General features: G+C 43.6%; 1 protein-coding gene and 1 long non-coding RNA gene across 5 annotated transcripts in view; one reads left to right on the forward strand and one right to left on the reverse strand.

Moving 5' to 3' along the window:
• The window catches only part of LOC112677892 (uncharacterized), a 98116-nt gene that overhangs the window by 43144 nt on the left and 31898 nt on the right, over positions 1-23074 (forward strand). The gene's annotated exons all lie outside the window — the stretch shown is intronic.
• LOC112677893 (uncharacterized) lies at positions 4369-21749 on the reverse strand. Of its 3 annotated transcripts, XR_007413358.1 has the most exons (4): positions 21604-21749; positions 13091-13133; positions 8295-8413; positions 4369-4902 (listed from the first exon to the last, which is right to left on the reverse strand). XR_007413358.1 is itself a non-coding variant. In XM_049115136.1 (2 exons), exon 2 carries the CDS (start codon positions 18285-18287, stop codon positions 17766-17768), a length of 522 nt encoding a protein of 173 aa, XP_048971093.1. In that variant the 5' UTR covers positions 18288-18689; positions 21604-21749; the 3' UTR covers positions 16488-17765. The 3 variants fall into 3 exon arrangements, 1 of the variants encoding a protein (XP_048971093.1); XR_007413359.1 differs by lacking the exon at positions 13091-13133; XM_049115136.1 differs by lacking the exons at positions 4369-4902; positions 8295-8413; positions 13091-13133 and adding an exon at positions 16488-18689.

A 23074-nucleotide genomic window follows, 5' to 3' on the forward strand; every position in this document is an offset into this window, starting at 1 on the left:
ATGAAGTGTAGTCGAGGTGAGAAGGGACAATTCCTTGGAAATATGAATCATCAGAGATCTACAAGCAGCCTGGAATAGGTAGGTGGAGTGATGGGAAATGAATCTAGGGAAGTAGGTGGAAAGTCATATTATAAAAGGCCTAACATGCCACAAAAAGGAGGTGAAGGTCCATTGAGTTCTGAAACAGAGCTCCTGAAATCTCCTTGTACTAACATCAGGACTGGTCTCAGGGATGATTCTGCAGGCCAGACCTAGAAATGATAGCTTGGGGGAGGGGAGTGGGGTAAAGGAGAGATCCAGAGATGAGCTACCAGCATATCCTGATCAGACCCAGACAAACCAAGTCTAATAATTTGTCCTGCAGGGTCATAACTGTCTTTTGGAATAGATAATAAGCTATCCACCTTTGCTCTACGACACCCTGAGCCCACTAGTCTGAGTTTCTAATGAAAACTTGTTTCAGAACTCCCAAAGATTTCCAATTTCCTTTTCACCTTCCAGAAGCTGATTAAATTAAGCACTATTGACAACCAGGCTCTTCAAATAGAAACTCATTTAAAGGGAACCACAGTCAGAATAGCACACGGAAGGTCACCCTTTCTGCCGCCCTCCCGGGTTCTAGAGATAGGATCCTCCTGGACGAAGCTGTCGACTAGCAGGTTTCCCTGGTGAACCCCTCTCCCTGCCTCCCGAGAACTGCTTGCTGAAGAAAATCCCAGAACCAGACCGACTCCTTTCACTTTTATTTATTTATTTTTTTAAAGATCCTATTTGCTTATTTATTTGACAGAGAGATAGAGACAGAGAGCACGGGCAGGGGGTGGGGCCGAGGGAGAGAGAAGCGAGGAGCCCCATGCAGGGCTGGATCCCTGCACCCCGGGATCATGATCGGAGCCAAAGGCAGATGCTCAACTGACTGAGCCACCCAGGCGCCCCTTACCTGTGATTTTAGGTTGATTGCTTTAACTTTAAATGCGGGATAAAAATCTCAAATGGGCACTTGACAATGGCTAGTAATCCTACCCTGCTTCCCTAGGAAGTACACTCAGCTATTCTTCTAGATGCTTCCTTCTCCTGGCTCCTCTGACTTCCCACCTGTGCCCCCTTCTCAACTGGTGACTTCATCTTATGATGGTTTGGAAAACCAGATTGGACCTGTCCTCCCTCCAATCTTCCCTCCAGGTCTATTACACCTGTGCCCCTCTGTGTTGCCCTTGGGCTCTGCGATCGATGCCCCATTACCGCCTGCAGGACGTGACCCCTCCCGTGACCCCCTGTCTCTTCTGCACCCATCTTCTTTTCCCGCCTTGGACCGCTGGTGTGGAATCACATGCTAGCATCACCCACGTGTGAAGACAGAGCTTGAGTTTCCCGGGCCTATGGTGCCTCCAAACATCGCATCATTTCCTTTTTTTTAAAGATTTTATTTATTTATTCATGAGAGACACACACAGAGAAGGAGAGAGAGGCAGAGACACAGGCAGAGGAGAAGCAGGCCCCACGCAGGGACCCCGATGCAGGACTTGATCCCAGGACCCCAAGACCAGGCCCGGGGCCAAAGGCAGCACTAAACCACTGAGCCCCCCGGGGATCCCCATCGCATCATTTCCGAGCCCTGCTTCACAGTGAGAGTCTAGAACAGGTTAGGTCTGGGCTCCTACCTCCCATTCCAGGAAGGCCCCCCACTTTGGCTTCTTTCTCCCATTACTCGGGGGACACTGCCCTTGGTGGCTCTGCACCTGCCCTGATGGCCTGGCAGGGTGTGGGGGGAGCACACACTCTTGCTGCCTGGCTTCACCTGGAATCTGTGGTCACAAGCTACTCATGGGTCTTTAACGTGGGTCTTTAACGCTGCCTTTGGGGTGTTGCTGGTCTATCCACACCCCTAATCTCCCGAGCATTGAATACCGTATACCTTCTCCGCTCTCCGCAGACCCCCGTCCCTTCCCATTTGCACTCCGCTAACTCACCTTGCTTCCCACTACCTTCCGGATTTTCAGAAGCCTGAAGCCAGCGGAGGAGAACGCCCAGGGAGGCGCCCAGCAGGAACCCCCGACTTGTCCCTGTGCTCCACCTCCTGCCCTCTTATGGCAGGTGCCCATCGCTGAGCCCTCCTCTGGGGCACTCCTCTCCTCTCCCCTCCCCACTCACGTCGGGCAGGCGGCCTGTCTTCTCGCATCCCCCGCATCCCCCCTCCACCAGGTTTCTCCCAGCAGCCGGCTGAAACAGCATCACCAAGTTTCTCTTGCCCCCTCCCCTCCCCTCCCCTCCGCTCCCTCCCCTCCTCCCTCCAGCAGCGACTCCACTTCTCTTTTCCCTCCTCGCCTGCTCCTTCCAAGGAAGCCCATGCTTGTTACCCCCTGTTTCTCTCCTCCTACTCCCTGGAGTCCTTTCCAGTCGGGCTCTCACACCACCCAGGAGATCTCTCGATCTACCCCAAGAAAACTCATCCTAATGCGATCAACAACAGCCTCTGCCTAGCTAAATCCACAGGTCAAGGCCCTTGTTTGGTGCATCAGCCTCGTGCACACATCTCTCCTGAACACCTGCTTCACCTGGAAACCAGGACTTCGCGTGTGTCTACTTCCCATTTACCTCCTGGCACCTCCGGTCACACCCCCTTCTGGGTTCTTCATCACTGCCCTAATGTTGGAGACGAGTGAGATCAACCTGTGTGTAAGTCTGGTCTCTTTCCCTGCGCCCTCCCTCTTGCTGGTCTCATCCAGTCACACGGTTTTAAAGTCCATACAGGTGCCCTGATTTCATACCACCCCCTGTCCTCTTTCCTGACATTTGGATTCGTATAGGTGTCCAAGTGCCCGGGGTCCCAGGATCCAGTCCCACATCGGGCTCCCTGCAGGGAGCTGCTTCTCCTTCTGCCTATGTCTCTGCCTCTCTCTGTGTGTCTCTCATGAATAAATAAATAAAATCTTAAAAAGAAAAAAAATAAATAAAGGGCATACTGAGATGTCCCCTTCCTGTTTGGGTCTTCCCTGACCAGTCTGTCTAAGGGTTCCCCCCACCCCCAACACGCCCCTTCTCTTTGCCCAGCTTTATCTTTCACCTTAGCACTTCCTACACTCTCTTCCATCCTATATATTTTATCTTAGGATCTGCCTCTCCCACTGGAGGGAAAGCTCCAAAAGACAAGGATTTTTCAATTATTTCATTCCCCACGGTATCCTCTGTGCCTTAGTTTTCTCACCTGTTAACAGGCTGAGGAAGATAAGGACAGAGAAGGCCTAGAACCTTTTTTGTTGCCTCGGCAGAGACTGAAAAGCCAGAGCTGGATTTAATCAGAGTTAAGTGTACCTCAGCAATCCCTTTACTCTCCCAGCTTCCCACTTCATTATCCTTAAGATTTTGGAAAAATGAAGAATCTTTGGGACTCATTTTCCTAACTACAAGTAGGGAGTCCTAAAGTATCTCCCTCCATTATTAAGACTAAAGGGTAATGCACGTATAGCATAGAGACCAATGCCCAGAACCATAGACAGCGCTCCATCAAGCTCTCAGTTATTATTTTCATTGCACTCCGTATTGTTTGTGGACACCCTCTCCTCTCTGCTTCCATAATGCTTTCCCCTCACACCTCTATGGAAATCTAGGGTTTGTGCGTGTTTCTTAAAATGGAGCATACCTTCACTCGCTCACACTCCAAGCCCCAGCAGGAGCACCGGCATAACTGTATCTTGAATTCAGAAGGGACATAGAGAGGGGTGAGCCCCCACTTAGAAGAAAACCCACTAATTCTATATAACCAGGTCTTATCAAGCAACCTCTGAACTTCTTGCTTAGGAAACCAGATTTCAAACACATGATCTTGTTTCCTAGTTTCTCGTGCACATGCACGTAGGCTGCTTCTCTGTCTGCAGGTAGGGGACACGTTCACACTGCAGGTTGTCAAAATGCACTTACGTTTGATTTTTTAAATGACATCACCGTAATCGCTTAACCCAAAATCCCAGGACTTACTCAGCAGGAAAAATAGAGGCTGGCCTTTGGTAATTCTTTGGCTCCGACACGAATCAATGATGCCTGGGAAAATGAGTCTTTTTTTCTTTTTCTAAAATATTAATCAACTGTCCTTCACTAAAATAGATTGATTTTAACGGAAAAGAAATAGAAATTGATCCTGATCCCAAGTTTGCTGTGCATGAGTCTTTTGACAACTATGCAAATAAAAAAAATCAATTTATGCATAAGTAAAAAGAATGATAAAAAATTAACATTAATGAAAATTGAAAAATAGAGTCCTACCAACCAAGTTTCATTTGGGGACATTTCTTTGCCCTCTTTGGTTTAGCAGAGTTTTAAAGCTCCTCTGCTTAGAGGTAAAAGAAGAAGTTTTCAGCTTCCTGTCTGTATTATACAAAAGGATGTCCTAGATCCTCTGATCTTCCCCAGGACACAACCCCACCCAAGGCTGGGGGAAAGGCCTTTTGTCTTAGATTCCAGGCTTCCCTCCTGCAGTTTCCTCCTGACTTCACCTTCAGACAACTCCTTCCTCTCCCTCGGGCCTTCTGTGTACTCTCACTTCCTTCCACTCCCTTCCCTGACCCCCTTCCCACTCAGACCTGCCCTTGAGTAAACATATGCATCCTGAAATATTATTGATTGATTACACCTCTTGAGTTGTTTCTGTGCTAAGTAGCATTTTATCAGAGGGTAAGTCCCCTTTTGGTTAAAGTCAATGAAAGAAAATCCAACTTGTGATATTGTATCCATCAGCTCTCTCCCGGGGTAAGAGCTCCTCTGAAGAGGAGATTCTTCCAAAATTTATGTATGACGTGTAGGAGGTACATCCGCTTCGGAGCAAGCAAGCTGGGGTTGCTCTCCCGTTCTGTCTGCTAAGTGGCTCTGTGTAGATCACTGAACTTCACTGAAACTCAGCTTCTTCATCTATAAAATGAAAATTGAAATGTCTATTTGAAGGGTTGCTGAGAGGATTAGGTCAGCTACATGGAGCCCTTCTAGCAAGGATCCTGACACACAGTCGGTATTCAGGAAATGAATGTGTTTCTCCCCCCACTTTTCCTTATGCCATTAGACATGGATCCATGGCATTTCTTAGGACCCCTGCCAAGCTTTCCATAATTACTTAGAGCTCACTAGGGAGACACTGAATTGAAATTAGACGGATTTCTGTAGTAGACAAGGGTCTGGGTGAACTTCTGGGGCTATGGTTGCTGAAGGACTTATTTTGAGAGGCAAAGGTGATCCAATCAGCAACTATCAGCGACTGAGAATAAAATATAGAGTGGGAAAAGGTCTCACTGGGTGCCTACAATGTGGTAATGAGTAACTAGATAGGAAGAAGGTTCAGGGACCTCATCAACAATATCCATTGTAAATCTTCTGTGTGCTAGGCACTGGGCAAAAAATAAAATAAAATAAAACACACATATCATGAAGACAACAATTACAACACTATGCAGCTATAACAGGGGACAAATGGTGGAGGATACCGAGAACTATTCTAGCATTAGATATTCCAGAGAACTAGATGATATTATAATTGGGTATTTAAGTTATCTGTTGCAATGTAACAAGCTACCCCAAACTTAGTGATGTGAAATGACAACACTCTTAATATGCTCATTGATTCTATGGGTCAGAAATTCAGATAGGGCACAGCAGGGATGATTTATCTCTGCTTCACCATGTCTGGGGCCTCAGCTGGGGTGAGTTAGACACCTGGGGCCAGAATCATGTGGAAGGTTCTTCGTTAACATGTTTGACACCTGGGCTGGGCTTAGCTGGTACTGCATGTCTTTATGTGGCCTCTCTACGTGACTTGAGCTTCTCATGACATGGGTTTCAAGAGGGAATAAACTAAGAGTCAACATTCCAAAAAAAACAGGCAGAGCTGAATGGCTTCTCATGACCTCCATAGAAGGATAACAGGGAGTAAAACATTAAGAAAAAGACAAACTGTTTAGGGGGCTGGCCTTCCAAATATGATTGATGAAGTGTTGGAATAAGGGTCTGAGGAGTGTGGCTAGGAGACATCAAGAGTGACTTCACATATATGCCTTATTCAAGTACTTTGTTTTATAGGTAATAGTCATTGGAAAATTTTGGATTTGAGAATATTTCATAAATATTAGGAAGGCAGCATGAAAGAAGGTTATTTGAAGGAGGTGGGGCTGGTTAAAGAAAAACCACTTAGGATACCACTGTAATAGTTAAAGGAATAAAACCGTCAGGCATTGGCAGTGAGAACTCACAGAAAGGGACAGCTTCAAGAACTAGTGGGAATAGAATAAATAGAGCATAATGAATTAAAATGTGGTGCCAGGAAGTGGAAGGACTCAGAATAGTCTCTCAAGTTTCTTTTTCAGGTGCTGAGGTAAATAGTAATGCTATTTGAAGAAACTGAGAATATCAGAAATGGATTAGTTTTGTGGAAAAGATGGATTCAATTTTGGGTGCTAATGCGTCACTCACAGAATATGTCCAACAGACAGCTGCACTTATGAATCAGGAGCTCAAGGGATGCCTGGGTGACTGAGTGGTTGAGCATCTGCCTTTGGCTCAAATCATGATCTCGGGGTCCTTGGATCAAATCCTGCATCGGACTCCCTGCGGGGAGCCTGGTTCTCCCTCTACCTAGGTCTGCCTCTGTCTGTGTCTCTCATGAAAGAATAATTAAAGTATTAAAGTATTAAAAAGAAAAACAAATGAACCAGGAGCTCAGGAAAACACAGCCTGGCAGAATCGAATTGAGAGTCATCTCAATTGATGGCAGTTGATACCATGAGATTCAACTCAATTGTCTAGGAAGAATAGGAATAGAAGTCTAGGAAGAAGGAATAGATGGTTCCTCCAAGATCTGTAACATTTCCATAATGGACAAAATAGAGATGATTTCAGAAAACATTGAGAAGTACTTAGAACAGTGGGGCAACAATGGGAAGAAATCGATGTCATAGAAGTCAAAAGAAAAGACAAATTCAAGAAAGAGTACACAGTCAGCAATGGTAATGCATCAGAGAGGGCACAGACAATGAGAAGTAATACGCATCCTTTGCAGATAACGGGGCCACATCCATAGCTGAAGGGATTAATCCCCAGCAAAGAAAATGGATAAGTCACGGCAGGCACCTGACATGGGAGAGACTGTGTTTGGTACAAGTTACCAGATTGGAGACTCAGGCACAAGGACCAAGAAAGACACCCCATAACATCAGTTAGTGGCAAAGACGACGGGGGGTCTCAAGCCAGGTGAGAGCACATTTTTCAAATATATGCTCAAGGCTGGAGTTGGGTGAAGAGCAAGGGAGAATTGATGTTAAGCCTCAGAATTGCTTAAACACCTTCTGTCCTGGCAACTATGACAAGGCCAGACCTACAGGTGAGAGGCAAATGACAAGCTTCATGGGAGCCATCTTTTCCACTTAAATTATTTCTTCGCAACTTGGATTCGTCATTGCGATTTCAGTTGAAAGGACCTTAAACCCAACTCAAACTAGCTAAAGTGAAAAGAGAGAGACTTTAGGAGAACATCGGTGTATCTCTCACAAAGAAAAGTCCGAACAACCAGATCACAGGGAGCACTGACATGCAGGAGAGAGAGCATGAGGAAAACAGATGCTAGGGAGTCAGGCTCTGCGGGCACTCTTCTGCGCTTGCTCCTCTGAGTTGATTTCAGTCTCTCTACATAGACCACTTCCTCACTAATGGTACTTAAGTTTTATATCTTGTAGTTGTCACCATTCAAGAGGGCCAGTTCTAAAAATATCTCAGGGACAGACTCTGATTGGGTCTGGTGCCCACTTGTGGATGAATCAAGAGTGACTAAGAATCACATTTCTGGAATGGAAAAAATAGGGAGGAGCTGGGTTGACAAACCAATGGGCACGCAGTCTACATCCTCAGCATCAAAGATGATTTACTATTGTCAGAAGGCCTGCTTCCCTCTGCTCGAGAGGCTTATTAATAGGGCGACCAGATGTCCTAGTTCGTCTGGACAGTCCTTTTTACACCTGTTGTCTCAATGCAATTATTAATAGCACCCTTTTCACTTTCAAAAATGCCCTAATTTGGAAAAGAGATTATATGATCATCTTATATTTTGGTGTTATGGCTCTGAACCCGCCAACGTACTGGAGGAAACGGGCTTGACAAGGTGTGAAAGCTACAGATCTTAACCTCCTTCCGGGTAGGCTGTTCCTTATGTGGCACCTCAGTACCCAGCCCATACTTGGCCCTCAGTAGATGTTGAATCAATGATCAAATGCTATAAAAAGCTTTTCTCTCCTGAAGTATTTATAAAGTCATATTTGACTTACAGTTCTCTTTGCATTATCTGATATGATTTCCAGATCCTTTACCACCCCGATCACTCTCTTCTAGATACATTCAGTTTTTCCAGAAGACCCACAAGGCAGAGTCCAAGAAGGCATTTTGGCTATGATTAAAAAAAAAAAAACAACAGCAGGTAATAATCTCATTTCTCTCCTTCAAGAAAATTATATTTCTATTAATATCAGGCGAAGATTGTTCGGGCTTTTTTGGCCATGTCACCCTACTGACTCACATGCAGTGTCTCATTAATTATTTTTAATTAGGTGCAGCCTTAGCATTTGAAGTCTGAACGGAAAAAGGTTTTTTATACTTTTCCGCTAAGTCAAGTCTCTTCTACCATTTTTAATGTCACCAGTTTATTGAACCGTGTTACAGCCTTGCCTTATCCCTGTTAAAGCTCATTGTGTTAGATGCAACATGCCTGTGGAGTTTTTCAAATATATTTGGATAATAACTTAGATATCCAGGATGTTCTTTGATGCTTCCATCTTGTTCTGGTTCTCACCTAATGGATGGACATCACTTGAAAGTGGCAGTCACTAGAATTGAACCTGAACCCTTTAAAGAACAGTGTCACTGATCTCGTAGCCGGGTGGGTGACCAAGAAGTTACAAGAATGCACATCGCCTCCAAAAGAGAATTCTGAGGAAACAGAGGTGCCCTGAATGCAAGAGCTGCCCTGCTAACATATTTCCGGGGTGCTGGCAGGTTTAGACTGAGAGGAAAATCAACTGTCCAGGATGATTGGGATTGTTTGTTTATTTTTCCTAATCACCTTTATTTTTATTTTTTTTCCAATTATTTGAGAAATAATTGACATACATCACTGTATAAGTTTAAGGACTACAGCATGATGGTTTGATTTACATTTATTTTTCAATGACTACCACAACAGGCCTGGCTAACATCCATCTTGTCATATAGATAGAACAAAAAGAAAAGAGAGAAAAAAAAAGAGAGAAAGGAAAAAAAATGTTCTCTTCATGTTGAGAACTCATAGACTTTAGTCTCTTGTCACCTTTCCTACCTATCGTACAGCAGTGTTAGCCGTAGTCATCATGTTGTACGTGACATCCCAGTGCTTATTTTTCTTATAAGTGGAAGTTGGTACCTTTTGACCACCTTCCTCTTCCCCTCTTCCCACCCTGTGCCTCTGGTAACTGCAAGTCTGATCTCTTTTCCTATGAGTTTTGTTTTTCCTTTAAATTCCATATGTGAGTAAGATCATAGTGTATTTGTCTCTCTTTATCTGATTTATTTCATTTAGCAGAATATCTTCAAGGTCCATCCATGTTTCCACAAATGGTAGGATTCCCTTGTATTTTTGTGGCTGAATTATATTCTATTGCGTAGACGTACCACAACTTCTTTATCCTTTCATTTACTGATGGACACTTAGGCTGTTTCCATGTCTTGCCTACTGTAAACAATGCTGCTATGACCATAGTGGTGCCGATAGCCCTTTAACTTAGTATTTTGGTTTTCTTTGGATATATTCTCAGAAGCAGAATTGCTGGATCATAGGATGGCCCTATTTTTAGTTTTTTGAAGACTCTCCATACTGTTTTCTGGAGTGGCTGCACCAATTTACATTCCCACTAACTGTGCACCGGGGTTCTCTTTTCTCCACATCCCCACTAACATTATAAAATTGTCTATTTTTTTATGATGTCCATTCTAATTGGCATGAGGGGTTATATCTTTGTGGGTTTTTTTTTTTTTTTATATCTGTGTGGTTTGAATTTGCATCCGCCTAATGGCTAGTGATATGGAGCATCTTTTCATGTACGTGTTGGCCTTTTGGATCCCTTCTCTAGCGAAACGTCTATTCAGGTTCTTTACCCATTTTGAAATTGCCCCTCCTCCTTCTCTGTCATAGATTCCCAGTGGTTGAGGCCCGCAGATTCCCCAGCAAGCCTCATGGTGTGAGATGAGAGTAGGGGCTCCTACAAAATGATCCACAATACCGGGAAGGGCTGGTGGTCCCCCTAGGTTCTCCTTTTCCACCAGAAGGACCAGAGGCTCAGGGGAGACATCTCCACGTAGTGCTGTGCTGGCTTGGGCAATTTGATCAACATACAGCTGTTTCTCCTACCCTTCTAATAGGGTCTGTGGGAGGAGCTTCCGCCTCACCCCTTTGTTCTAGGATTCTCTCCAGTGGTGTCTTGTTTTGAATAGTTGTTAGCTGTTCTTCTGGGAGTGGGGGTTGGAGAGGGGGAAGGGAGGGTAGGGTTGGGGAAGTCAGGGAAAACCTTATGTCACCATCTTGCTGACACCACTCTCCTCTCCAGGATGTTCCACTGGGCATTTCTCCCTTGGGTGGGACGTTTGACTAGATTATCTCTACAGATATTTCCAGCTCGTAAATTCCATGGACAGTACACATTTACTATTAATAGGCAGCCCTGGATTTTTTGTCTCATGCCATAGCTGAAGGACATGACATTTTCATTCACTAAAGATAGGGCAATAAAAAGATATGGACTCGTTATAATAAAATGATCTGTACCATAGTTTTTGAGGGATATATTTCTGGAAATTTTAAACCACACTATGTTCAGATATGTTTCATTTAAAGTGAGGATTGAATTTTATCCGAATAAGAAAATGAAGCTGATTGTTTATTTGTGGCTGAGTACGCATTAACAATTGCTATCATTGGTATGTACACAATGAGTTTACAGGTGTTTATTTTTTGTGAAGTGCACAAACTATCGTGCTTCTCATGGCATTTATTCATTTATCTCTATGCTCAACTATCAATTCATCTATCCACTCATGGGTGAAATGTAAATCACATCTACAGCGTAAATTATGACAATGTTATATATTGAATAGAATACTGTAACCTTCTCAAATAGCTGGTAATTGCACAATTAGCTTAGATAATTGCAGCCCCAAACCTAGATCAGCATCCTGAAGCCTGAGAAACTGCTTTGAGGCTAGAATAAAAGAGGAAATTTGAGTATCAAAGCCCCACTAAGAAAGTGCCAAATTCTAGCCTGTTTTTTATTATGTACTCTAGTAAGAACTTAGAACTTTTCCAGATGAAATTACAGTTGATTAAATATAACTTTTAAGTCCCTTAGTAGGTTATTAGGGTGGTCCAGCTGTCTTTGAGACACACTAATGGATTCTTATGTTATCATTTAGAGAAAGGCATTCAAGAAATTTCAGACAGGTGATAAATGAAGCAAAAGTAATATTTGAATTGAGAGAAAGCATAAATGTCTCTTTCCAACTCTTCAATATAGAAAAAGCATTTAAGTTTATTTTTTTAATTTTTTTAAACATAAATATATACCTTTCCTGTCCAGAGAGTCCTAATGAGTTAAACCTGAAAGACAATGGATCTTTTTTTTTTGGGGGGGGGGTAAATAATCCTCCATGGTGTAATTTTTTTTTGTTCTAATTATTGGGTTCCATTTTATGGAATCAGCTCTGAAGTCTAGTTTGTGCTCTTTTCCATCTTCTCCAATGTTTTCTTTACCAGCTCATTCCAGTTTGACATTGAGGAATGGAGTCGGTCTGTTGGAGCCACTTCTATTCTTACAGGAACCTCTAGTGACTTTCAGAGTGTTCTCCATTGTGCGATAGAGAAGAATCTTAGTAGAATTCTTGTATTTCCCCGTGGAAGAGTTTCACCTATGTTATGGTGATGACCAAGGATTTATTAACATTTCCTTTTTCCTAGGGAATAGTTTCTTTACATCGTAGGCCATGGAAATTCAAGGATTCATTCTAGAAGAATTTGGAGTTTCCTTTCTGTTAACTTTTTGCTTACTGAGGCCACAGGTACTTACCAGCTGAAAGCTCTCCAAATAGGGATTTCTTTTCCTTACTAACAGCCAAAAGAATTTCATTGCAGAGTAGCAGGTAAAACAACTCTCTCCTTGATGATAATCTGTATTCTCATTGTGCTTATGAGGTTTGGAGGTTCTGGTTGGAATTAAATGATAATGAGTACAGCGCACTTAATACATTAGTAGCCGTGCAAACCAGCAGATGCAAGTGACACTGATTTCTTTCTGTGTCTTAACACCCAGAAGTATATTAGTATAGCTAATTACTCTAACACCGTGGTACTCTGCATGCAATGGCATCTCAAACTGCAGGCTCTGTCTCTGTCTCCAGGGTTAATTGCTAGCACTTCCCATATTCTACGCTAACAGAATAAAGGTATTTATCAGTGTCTCCTCTGGGCTTGCATGCAATATTTTGTAAATTGATTTTCATCCACATACACTTTAGGGCTAATCCACAGATATGGGGGGGATGTCAAATTCCATTAGAGAGCTTACCTAACTCAAGTATAAGGAATGGGGATTGATGTGTCTGTAGTCTTTGCTCTGGAAAGTCAAGGGGACATTAGTAAACAGCAGAGATGATTTCACCTTGGAAGTGTCTTCTGTTCAGACCCTGGCTAATTGGAAAGTAACAGGCTAAGAGTTCAGCCCTATGTAGTTTCTTTTTTATTTTTTTTAAGATTTATTTATTTATTTATGATAGACACACACACAGAGAGAGAGAGAGAGAGAGAGAGAGAGGCAGAGACACAGGCAGAGGGAGAAGCAGGCTCCATCCTGGGAGGACCACGCGAGACTCGATCCCGGGACTCCAGGATTGCACTCTGGGCCAAAGGCAGGAGCCAAACTGCTGAGCCACCCAGGGATCCCAACCCTATGTAGTTTCTTAAAGAAAGTCTTGTCTCTTGAACAGAACATATTAGTTTGTGGATTATAAGCCTCTGAAGGGTATGAACCATGAGTGTTTCACTTACTATAAAGACTGAGGCTTCTATACCTGGTTCAGGATCAGCAAACCTGTGAAAAACAGACGATGTTGGTCTTTTTATAGACTAACTCTTCTCCAGCTAGAATTTCTGTAGAGTCCTTGGGTGACATATTACTCTTCTGCAGATGAGAATTTGCCCTTGCATAGCCGATTTTAGCCCCCACAGCCCATCTACAACATCCATCTGTTCTTCTGAGATCAGGTTACTCAGGACTTCCAAATGTTGTCCCAGATCTGCCCCCCTCTAGCCTATCTTGTGCCAGTCTCCCTGCCTTCGTTCCCCCCACCACCACCTCCAGTCCCCTGTGGATATTGTCCAACCTCCAGGGTTTGGATTCCCATGGGATTTGTTTGCACTTCTGGTGTGACAAGTACACCACCACAGCAGGACTCCACTAGTTTTTGATCTTGCACTATTATCAGGAAATGTTTTTAAGCACCCATCCCTAATACATACGTAGTTATTTATAAATTATGTAAACACACTACTGTAGAGGTACATTTTTATACATCTAGAATATATGCAAATTAAAATGATTACATTAAGAATAAACATAATTAGAAAATATGTTGTTTTCCTCCCCACAGATCATCTTGCACATTCCCTGGAGGGTTTGTATCTCACCTCAGAGATCTCTGTATTATAGTAGTGATATTTGTTGTCCTCAACTTAGACTGGGTACTCTATGAAGGTCTAGTGTGTGGTTAACTCAGTTTTGTATCCATGGAAGTTAGCATAGCATCTTGGATATAGAAATGACATTAATGATGCTTATTTTGAATGCATCAGTGAATTTCCACCTCTGTATCTTTCCTCTCTTAGTGCTCTTCCCAAAAATGTTTTTTCTTTCTTTCCTATTCACCTGACCAGTCTACCTGTCACTCAAGGCCAAGTCCCTTATTCCTCATGAATCCTTTCTTGTCACTCTATATCTCATGATATCTCTCTTCTTACCTATAGAAATTATTGACTTTGTTGCTTACTCGACATATCCCATTCATTGTCTGATGACATATCTTGGATGACATAATTTCATGCATGTATGTTCCGAGACAGATTCCAAGCTCTTTACTTCTTTGTCTCCAACACAACACCTTACTTGTTCTCTATTTACATAAAAGTCATTCTATAAATATTCATTGAGCAGATGACAAAGTTATCAATTCACGCAACTACACTTTTTGACTCAAAATTATCTTAAGTGTGTTTGGCATTTTATCTTTTCATAGTCATTTTAAAACATCTATTCTTCCTCCAGAACCTCCCAACTGGCTCATGTTCTCACAGGGGCCCAATTTGTAAAACCCTGTGGCCGTAAATATAGGAAAAATTGGAAAGCCTAACACATCTCTTAAGCATGTGCATTAAATCACGGTTCTGTAGTTATAGGATCAAGTGAGCAGTAGGCTTCTTGAGACACAATCATGCATGTTTTAGACCATCGTGACAGAGCAAATCAACACTTTGGAGACTGACCAAAGAGCATGTAGTTTATTTTAAAACAATTTCTCAGGCCTTTCAACGTTACTATATTCTGTTTGAGATTTAAGTTCTTAAGTTCTGAGAACTCCCTTCATTCAGGAGATTCTGATGTTTTCTTTGGTCAGTTCCTTGGAATTGATCTCTCAACACATTATGATCTATAAGATTAAGAATCCAAGAGCTTTAGATATTGGTAGCCAAACCAAAAGAGGCAAAGTTCACATAAATATGACCAGCAAAACCTTCAACAAAAATGACCACTGTCTGATTAAATGGGCATGGTAAGAAGTTCTGGGTTTAACTCAGCCACACTCTCTGCAACCCTGCTTCATGCCCATATAGAGAAATAAAAAAAGCATTTTCCAGCTTAACAAAAATATTTCTAGTTGCCTAGAGCCCAGAAACGATTTCAATTTTACTTTCATGTTATAAAATCACATGATTTCTTTCTATCAAAAAACTAGTAGCATTTTTTATTCTATATAAATAGTGCTTAATTAATACTTATTGGATGACTTGGAATAGAAAGTACATGTGTCTATTGGTGAGGGAATGAGTTTCATGTTCTACTAAATATCCCATTTCCCCCTCAGTATGTATCTTGGCAGAGCCTCTTAATATATTCCATCTGCCTCTAAAAGCATTTAAAGATTTATTCTATTACCCACACAATAATGCTGAAAGGTAGGTGGGGCAGGTCTTATCCTTCAGTAAACAGATGACAAAACCAGGCTTGCAGATTTCTAGTTTTAATCTTGGAGACTCCCTCAAAGCTATGCATGTGTGCGTTTGGGCAGGGAAAGAGGAGGGGGAAATGAGTGTGGTGTAACGATGACTTTCAGAGGGACACACACAGCAAAAGGGAGGCTTCTCAGCCTTGGCACTATTGACATTTTGGGTTGGATAACTCTTTGTTGAGGGAGTTTGTCCCCAGCATTGTAGAGTGTTCAGCATCGTGTTTGGCCGTCAGTGGTGAGATGCCAGTAACATCTCCCCTCCCCGCAGTCAGAACATTCAGAAAAGTCTCCAGCCATGGCCAGATGTCTCTTGGGGAGCAAAGTTGCCCCTCCTTTGAGAAATTCTGAGCCAAAGGGAGACAGAAATGGCTTGGAATTGTCTAGTGAACATAAAAGAAGCCAGAGTCAGACCTCATAATTTGGTCATTCATTTTGTTCATCAACATTTATTGAGCTCTATTATTTGTATAAGTTATCATAAGACACTAAAGGAGGTGCAAAGATAAACAGGGCATGGCCCATCCCACAAGACATTTACGGTCTGGTAAAAAAAGGAAAAGGTCATGTAGGTGTTTATCGAATGCTGATGACGTGCAGGGCACATCCATATTGATTATGGTCCATATTGTGATGAGATCCAAGTAGGGAGATAGGGCACACTAGAAAAACAAAACAAAACTATAAGGATACTTAAAGGGTCTTCAAGCCAGTTGGAGAATAAGAGGGAAAAAAGGAAAGAACTAGGGAAAAAAGGCTAACATTAGTACAAAACTAAACGTGGCCACCTTAGGAAAGGTGTGACAAAATGGTTAATGTAATTCTGAAAATTAGTGCAAAGGAATTTTCAAAAGCAGGGCCATAGGGAAGTCAAAGAAAGCTTCCTGCACTTGGGAGTAGGAGTGGGCAGTGAGGAGAAAATTCTAGACGAGAGGAGCAAAGACACAGGTTAGCCAGATTCCATGCTTTGGATTTTCTCAAGCTCACTATGTATTTATTTCAACAGTCTTTTATTCTATTTTATTTACATTTTTGATAACCATGTATCTTTCTGTTGGTTAGCATCAATGATTTGCCCCATCTCTCCTGGTCATGATATATTATATCAAGATATAAATTATAAAATATATAAACATTTATATATTTATTTATCTTTCACTTCATTTTTTATTACAAAGGCACAGAGAAAACTTAGAAATTATAGATAATCAAATGAAAATTATAAAACCCACACAATCCTACCATCTAGAGACAACCCCTTCCTTCGGTTTACACTCATCATTAAACTGCTTTGCAACCTGTTATCTCTCACTTAGTGATACATTATGAACATTTTTTCCCATTTTGATAAATTCGCATGTGCGGCAACCTTTAAGGAGTGCTTGGTATTTGCACTATGTACGTGTGTCATCATTTATTGATAAATCTTCTGTTACTGGTCTTTCCTGTGGCTTTGAATTTCCCATCTCACAGGTGGGGCTGTGATAAATTGTTTTGTGGCTACATTTTTCTCAATTATTTCCTGAGAATAACTTCTAAGTAGTTTCCAATATTTTCACCCTCAAGGACTCCTTTAGCTATTGTCATCTCCTGGATCCCATGTTGGGAAATATAAAATCTACCAAATGACATTTGGTGTGAAAAAAAAATGTTATATCTTTTTTTTAATTGGAGATTTAGATAACTGCTAATCAAAACTGTGGATCAGCATAAGATTTTTAAAAAGAATATCTACTCCGTGTGGATGATATAACTCCAGCCTGAAGTACAGACCCCAGATGTGCTAGTTAGCCTCTGCAGTCTTATCATGGAGAAGCATGCTCTTTCTGTGAGCTTTCCTGAAATCTTGGAATTGGCTTCTAGGTGCTCTTTCTGCACATTTGCAGCTGCCTGATGTTGGCACCGAAGGGATACATACTTGGAGTCCGTGAGTTGCTTTAAGCTAACAAAGCAGAAATACAGGCATGATTGTTTAAATTTATTAAATGTTTACTCTGTTTTCTGTGGCCTGATGGTAGATTTCACATAATTGCCTTTTACTTGGAAATACCTTGTTCTGGGAACAAACTGTTGGGGGCAAAAGAGGTTTTAATCTGGGGTAGTTTATAGAAAAAAAAAAAAGTGGCCAAAGTCGACTATTTCTGATGGTCTGAGACCAGGAGCAGCCAAATGTGGGGAGTCCTGAAGTCATCCCTCAAATGTGTGACACAGCCTGGTTCTGTCGCTTGTCAGTGAGTGGCAGCTGCAGGGCAAATCCATGGAGAAGCAAAGAGCCTCGCTCATTTGCAAAACTGAATTCACTTTGGCCATTGCTGCTTGTCAGTTATGTTGCTTTGTTGAATGCTGTGATGTCCAGAAGGGCCTCAAACAGAAAGGAAAGAACTTCAGTGCTTCCTTGGCGTTCTAAATTCAGTTCATTTTCTGAACTGTTGGATGCCAGCGGGTTAAATGCTTTGGCTCTTGGACTGAGGTTTGGTCACACAACTCTCAGGTGGGCTCTTGCAACATTCTGAGTTCAGATTAGACTTTGCAGAGGCTGTGCATGTGCATGGTGGTGGTGCTGGTGGCAGTGGCGGTGGTGGTGCTGGTGGTGCTGGTGCTGGTGAAAGTGGTGGTGGTGGTGCTGGTGGCAGTGGTACTGGTGGCAGTGGAGATGGTGGTGGTGGTGCTGGTGCTGGTGGCAGTGGTGGTGGTGGCGGCGGTGGTGCTGATGGTGCTGGTGGCAGTTGTGCTGGCGATGGCCGGTGGTAGTGGTGGTGCTGGTGGCGGTGATGCTGGTGGTGGGATGGTTCCCAGGTTCGTTCCAGCAATAATTCGAGGCCAGATGTTTCCATGTGAGTCTTTTCCACGGTGGTGAGCCAGGTGAGCACATTGGCGTGGAGCAGCCTGAGCCTGAGCGGAAATGGGCGTCCTGCCACCAAGTGTGATGACACAGAGGCAGCTCCTTTTCTGGGGGCACCGTACATGTAGGACGCAAATCTTTATCTGTGAAAATTTTGGGCAACATTTACAACTTTCCGTTGTGTAGAGAGTAAAAGTCAGTCCAGCGTGGGCTGACAATTCCTGTCAAGGGCTCTCCTTCCTCGAAGCACCAGGAGGACTTCATTCATTCAGCCATCCCCAGGGGCCCTAGGGGGCATCGCAGCGACAGGGTCATGGAATTGGGAAGGGAGCGGGACAAGGGTGGAAGCGTCAAGCTGGAGAGGGCTCAGGTCCTTGCTCCCCGATTTCCGCCAGTGCTCTCTGGGGTGCCCAGAGCAGGAGCCACCTGAGCAGAGACCTCTGCACCCTCTTCCATGGGTGCACCGGTTCTGCCTTTGTCCAAACTCCGTGTCGGGGATCCATAACCTTTTGTTTAGTAAAAAGAACTTCATTGGGAAAAAAAAAAAAAAAAAAGATTAAGAGAATGACTACAAAAACAGCGACAACAGGTGCCTGAGTTGGGCTCAGCCGTTGAGCATCTGCCTTCCGCCCAGGGCATGATCCTGGAGACCCAGAATCGAGTCCCCCATTGGGCTCCCTGCAGGGAACCTGCTTCTCCCTCTGCCTGTGTCTCTGCCTCTCTCTCTCTCTCTCTGTGTCTCTCATGAATAAATAAAATCTTAAAAAAAAAAAAAGCAACAACAAAACTTTCAAAACCACCGATATGGATGATCCCCTAAGTACGCAGGGAAAGAAACCCAGGCCCCCTGGGGATCAGACATTCACACTTCAGTTCAAAGACTGTAAGTTCAGGGTGACAATGGAACCCAGAGCTCAGACACCTGATTCCGGTCCACAGCCCTTTTACCAGCCCTCCCCGCCCGCCTCCCTCCCCCTTTCTTGTCCCCTCCTCGCCCCTCCCCGGCCTACTCCTCCTTTTGTTACTCCTTTTCCACTCCACCCTCTCCTCCTCCTTCCTCTCCTGCCCTTCCTCATCCCCCTCCCCTTGTCGGTTCTCCTCCAGCTTCATCTTTTCTATGTTTTTCATTGTTGGTGAAGGTAGAAACAACTAGCTCAATTGCCATGTGAGGTCGAAGGAAACAAAGATCCAGCCATTGTCCCATGTCACTCCCAGGTCATCTTAGCTTTGGCCGGGGTTTGGATGTAAGACTCTTTTGAGGTCAGAGTTTTCATCTCGGCTCTCGTCCTGACTCATTTTAAGTACGCGGAGTAGTATGAGGGTCTTATCATAAAACACGACTGGTTTTCAAGCCCTGTTACTTGTGCACACACCCTCACACCCCCTTCCGTAGTTGTGTCAGGGTGGGCAAGAGATCAGCTCAGAGTCCTCACCTCTTTCCCAATGTCATTTCATCTAAGGGACATTCCCTAGAGAGCTTTGCAAATGAAATCCGAGAACAATGCCTGTGCTGTTGACTGAGGGATCAAGAGAAGATGACAAGGTGGTGAGGGGCCATTCGAGAATGTTCCAAACACCTCAATGATCCCAAAGCAACAGCGCCGTTAAGTAGGTGTCCTGCCCAGTGTTTCTGGCCTGCCTCGGAGCAGTTACATAAGGCCTGAGAAAATGCCTCCCCTCATGAGACGCCTGGCCTTGTTCACATGGTCAGAAGCCGTGACTCTCAAGTGGAGCAGAGCCAGGGCTTTCCCACCGGAGCCTCTGCAGCAGTGTCAACAGTGGAGGATTGTTCTTTCTGGTGGAGGAGGACCTCCCCCAGGTGACTCCCCTCTCCTTTCTCCTCCCCTTTCCATGCTTGGAAAAAAAAAAATCTCATTCTCTGGTTGTTTGTTTGATTTGTTATTTCTTTCTCTCTGCTCTCGAGGTCCCATATTCCCTTTTACCAACACTACTACCATGGACTGAATTGGGTCCCCCCCTCCCCTGCCCACCCCCAGGTTCCTGTGTTGACCTAAAGTGACTGTATTTGGACACAGGGCCTTTAAGGAGGTCATTCAGGTTCAATGAGGTCATAAGGTTCCAGAGACCTAGTGTCCTTAGAAGAAAAGAAAGGGACTCCAGAGATCTGGCTCTGTGCACCCACAGTGTGAAGAGGCCGTGTGAAGACACAGTGAGAGGGCCACTGTCTACCAGGCAGGAAAAGAGGTCTCACCAGGGGGGGCACTTTGCTGCCACCTTGATCTGGGACTTCTAACCTCTGCAACGATGACAAAATAAATGTCTGTGGTTTGAGCTGTGCGGCCTGTGATACTCTGCAAAGGTGGGCGGAGCAGGCTCATGTAGCTAGTTAGCAAAAGTTTTGTGTGAACCTTCTGAGGGAACTAGGTTGTCACGAAAACACCACTCTGCCTCCACATTCCACCAGCTTCGGATCCCTAGAAGGCTGTCAGTGTTCCTATAAAGGAACTGGGATGTGTGCACGCGATCACATGTGTGTGTCCAGAAACAGTCATGAACAGACCCAGAAACGTTGAGTTTTTGCAATCGCTACCCTTATGTACGTACTTGAACACTCACTGTACACAAGCTCTGCTAAGTGTTCCACACGCATTATAATTGTAATCTTCACAATAAGCACCTGAGAGAGATGTCCTTATTTCCTTTGTTGAGTTGATGAGAAAACCAACCCACAGAGGGGTCAAGTGATGTGCTCTTTCAGGTCCCTGCTAGTGAGGGAAGGAGGCAGGAATTAACCTCGGGCCACCTGACTCCAGAGCTTGTTTTCAACCACCTCATTGCTTCACTTCCTGTTCTTCTTTGCACCCCCTGTCCCTTGATCTGCGGCGATGTTTCCGAGGGAAAAGAAATCTGGGTGGCTTTCAAAGATATATAAAATACAAAATAGCATGGGGGTAGGGATGAAGGGAAATGAGGATAAGGATGGAACTTGGCTCCAGAAGGAAGAGAATTGCACATTTGTGTTTACCTTCAAAGTTTCTGGCAGCTAGCAAGAACCTGGGAACCTGGTCATCCTCACAATGTGCTTTGTCCTTAAGGTTAAATTTTTTTTTTTTTTTTTTGTTAATTCATGAGAGACACACAGTGAGAGAAAGAGGCAGAGACATAGGCAGACAGAGAAGCAGGCTCCATGCAGGGAGCCCGATGCGGGACTCGATCCCGGGACTCCAGGATCACACCCTGGGCTGAAGGCAGGTGCACAATCGCTGAGCCAACCAGGTGTCCCCCTGTCCTTAAAGTTAAACGTACACCCCTGGCTCAGCAGAAACACAGCTTCTCTTGTAATTAAGCCCAGGCAAGAATTCCTCTTAAAAGAGCCTGACTGATACAACAAAACCAACTGCCAAAAAACAGACAGCACGACAAGTTCCGTGGGCCTGTGACAGAGACCTGCGTATGTGTGCACACGCACACACACATACCTGAGTCCATGCTCGTAGAGCTGCTTATGCCGCCAGTCATTCTCCTTTCATTGTGAGAGGCCAAGGATGCATTAATGGTGAGGCGGAGAACCATAAAATTGATGGAGGGACCAGGATTGAGAGGACACTTTGCAACCTGGAGGCTCAACCCCAGACTGAATTATGAGGTCAAGCGGGTGGGCCTTAATCAGCATTCTAAGAACTTAAGTAGGATAGAACAGAAAACCTTAGGGCAGACTGCAAGTGGCAAAAGTCAGCATTGTCTTACGTGAGGTTTCATTCAGTACACGTATGTCTCTGTATGTAGCGCGTGTACCTTTATAACAAGACGATGTCTTGTGTTGGGCCAGAGGTAGCCCCATTTGTTTACATTGACAAAAAAATGGATATTTTTGTTCTACATGGACAGATAGAGCATTTGAGCCTTTTAATTATAAGATGGATGAAGATGAGATCCTACGGTATGATCATTTTTCAGTAAATATTCTTAGAGGCCACAGAATCTAGGAAAGTTTCTCTGGGAATTGCTGAAGAAAGGATTCTGGATCAAGAAAACGCTGTCTTGAACTGAGCATGGGTGAGGCAGATAGGAACCTCGGCCATCCTGCTAGGACATGGCACAGATAATAGAGCAAATATGACCACAATTCTCTGCAGTTAGTTACCATGACAACCTAACTTAAATGTCTGCCATATAAGCACTTCACTTCACTAGCACTAGCACTTCAGGGTAAAAAAAAATGTTTTTTGAGAGCATAAGTATATCAGTTTGTTCACTTAGCATGCATCCTCTCATGAGGCATTAAGACGTTTTGCATCAGACTCGGGAAATAAAAAAATGACATAAGACGTACTTAATAAAAAAATAGCCCTTTTTATTATTTTAAATTTTTAATATTTGTATTTAAATGCATGCATCTGATCTGAACAATAAAAAAAAAAAAACCCAACTGGTAGTTTCACTTCACATATCTGTTCATTTGTCTTCATTTGTAGGGTCTCTTAAGAAGTATCCGTAATATTTCTGTCCGGAACATGGAGCCATTTTTCATTCCCAGGGGTCATAATTCACAGGGTTAATCCACAGCTATGTAGAGACAACTCTCAAATACAATCTCAAGTCTAGATCTCTGCTCTGAGTTATTAGACTTGTGCATTTATTTGTCTACTGAGATATCATAACGACAACTCAAAACGAACGGGCCTTAGATCAAAATCATGAGCATTATCCTAGAAACCTGGCCTCCCATTTACATTTCTTATCACGTAGCATGATCAACAGCCAAGCAAGGAATTACTTTTGACATTTCAATATCTCACCTCCTTCCCTCTCTCCTTATCGAATCCACCACTAGCTTCTATTATTTTGCATTCAAACATCTCTTGATTTCTCCCTCTTTACCTTCACCAACGTCCCAGTCCAACATCCCATCCCAGTGCTATTCCTCCTCTGGACCGTACGATAATCTCC

This window comes from Canis lupus, chromosome 10, assembly GCF_003254725.2.
Source record: "Canis lupus dingo isolate Sandy chromosome 10, ASM325472v2, whole genome shotgun sequence".
NCBI lineage: Eukaryota > Metazoa > Chordata > Mammalia > Carnivora > Canidae > Canis > Canis lupus.

What these genes read in the sequence shown, in the direction of transcription:
- LOC112677893 (XM_049115136.1), bottom strand. Translation starts at nt 18,287, where the DNA reads ATGTACGGTGCCCCCAGAAAAGGAGCTGCCTCTGTGTCATCACACTTG.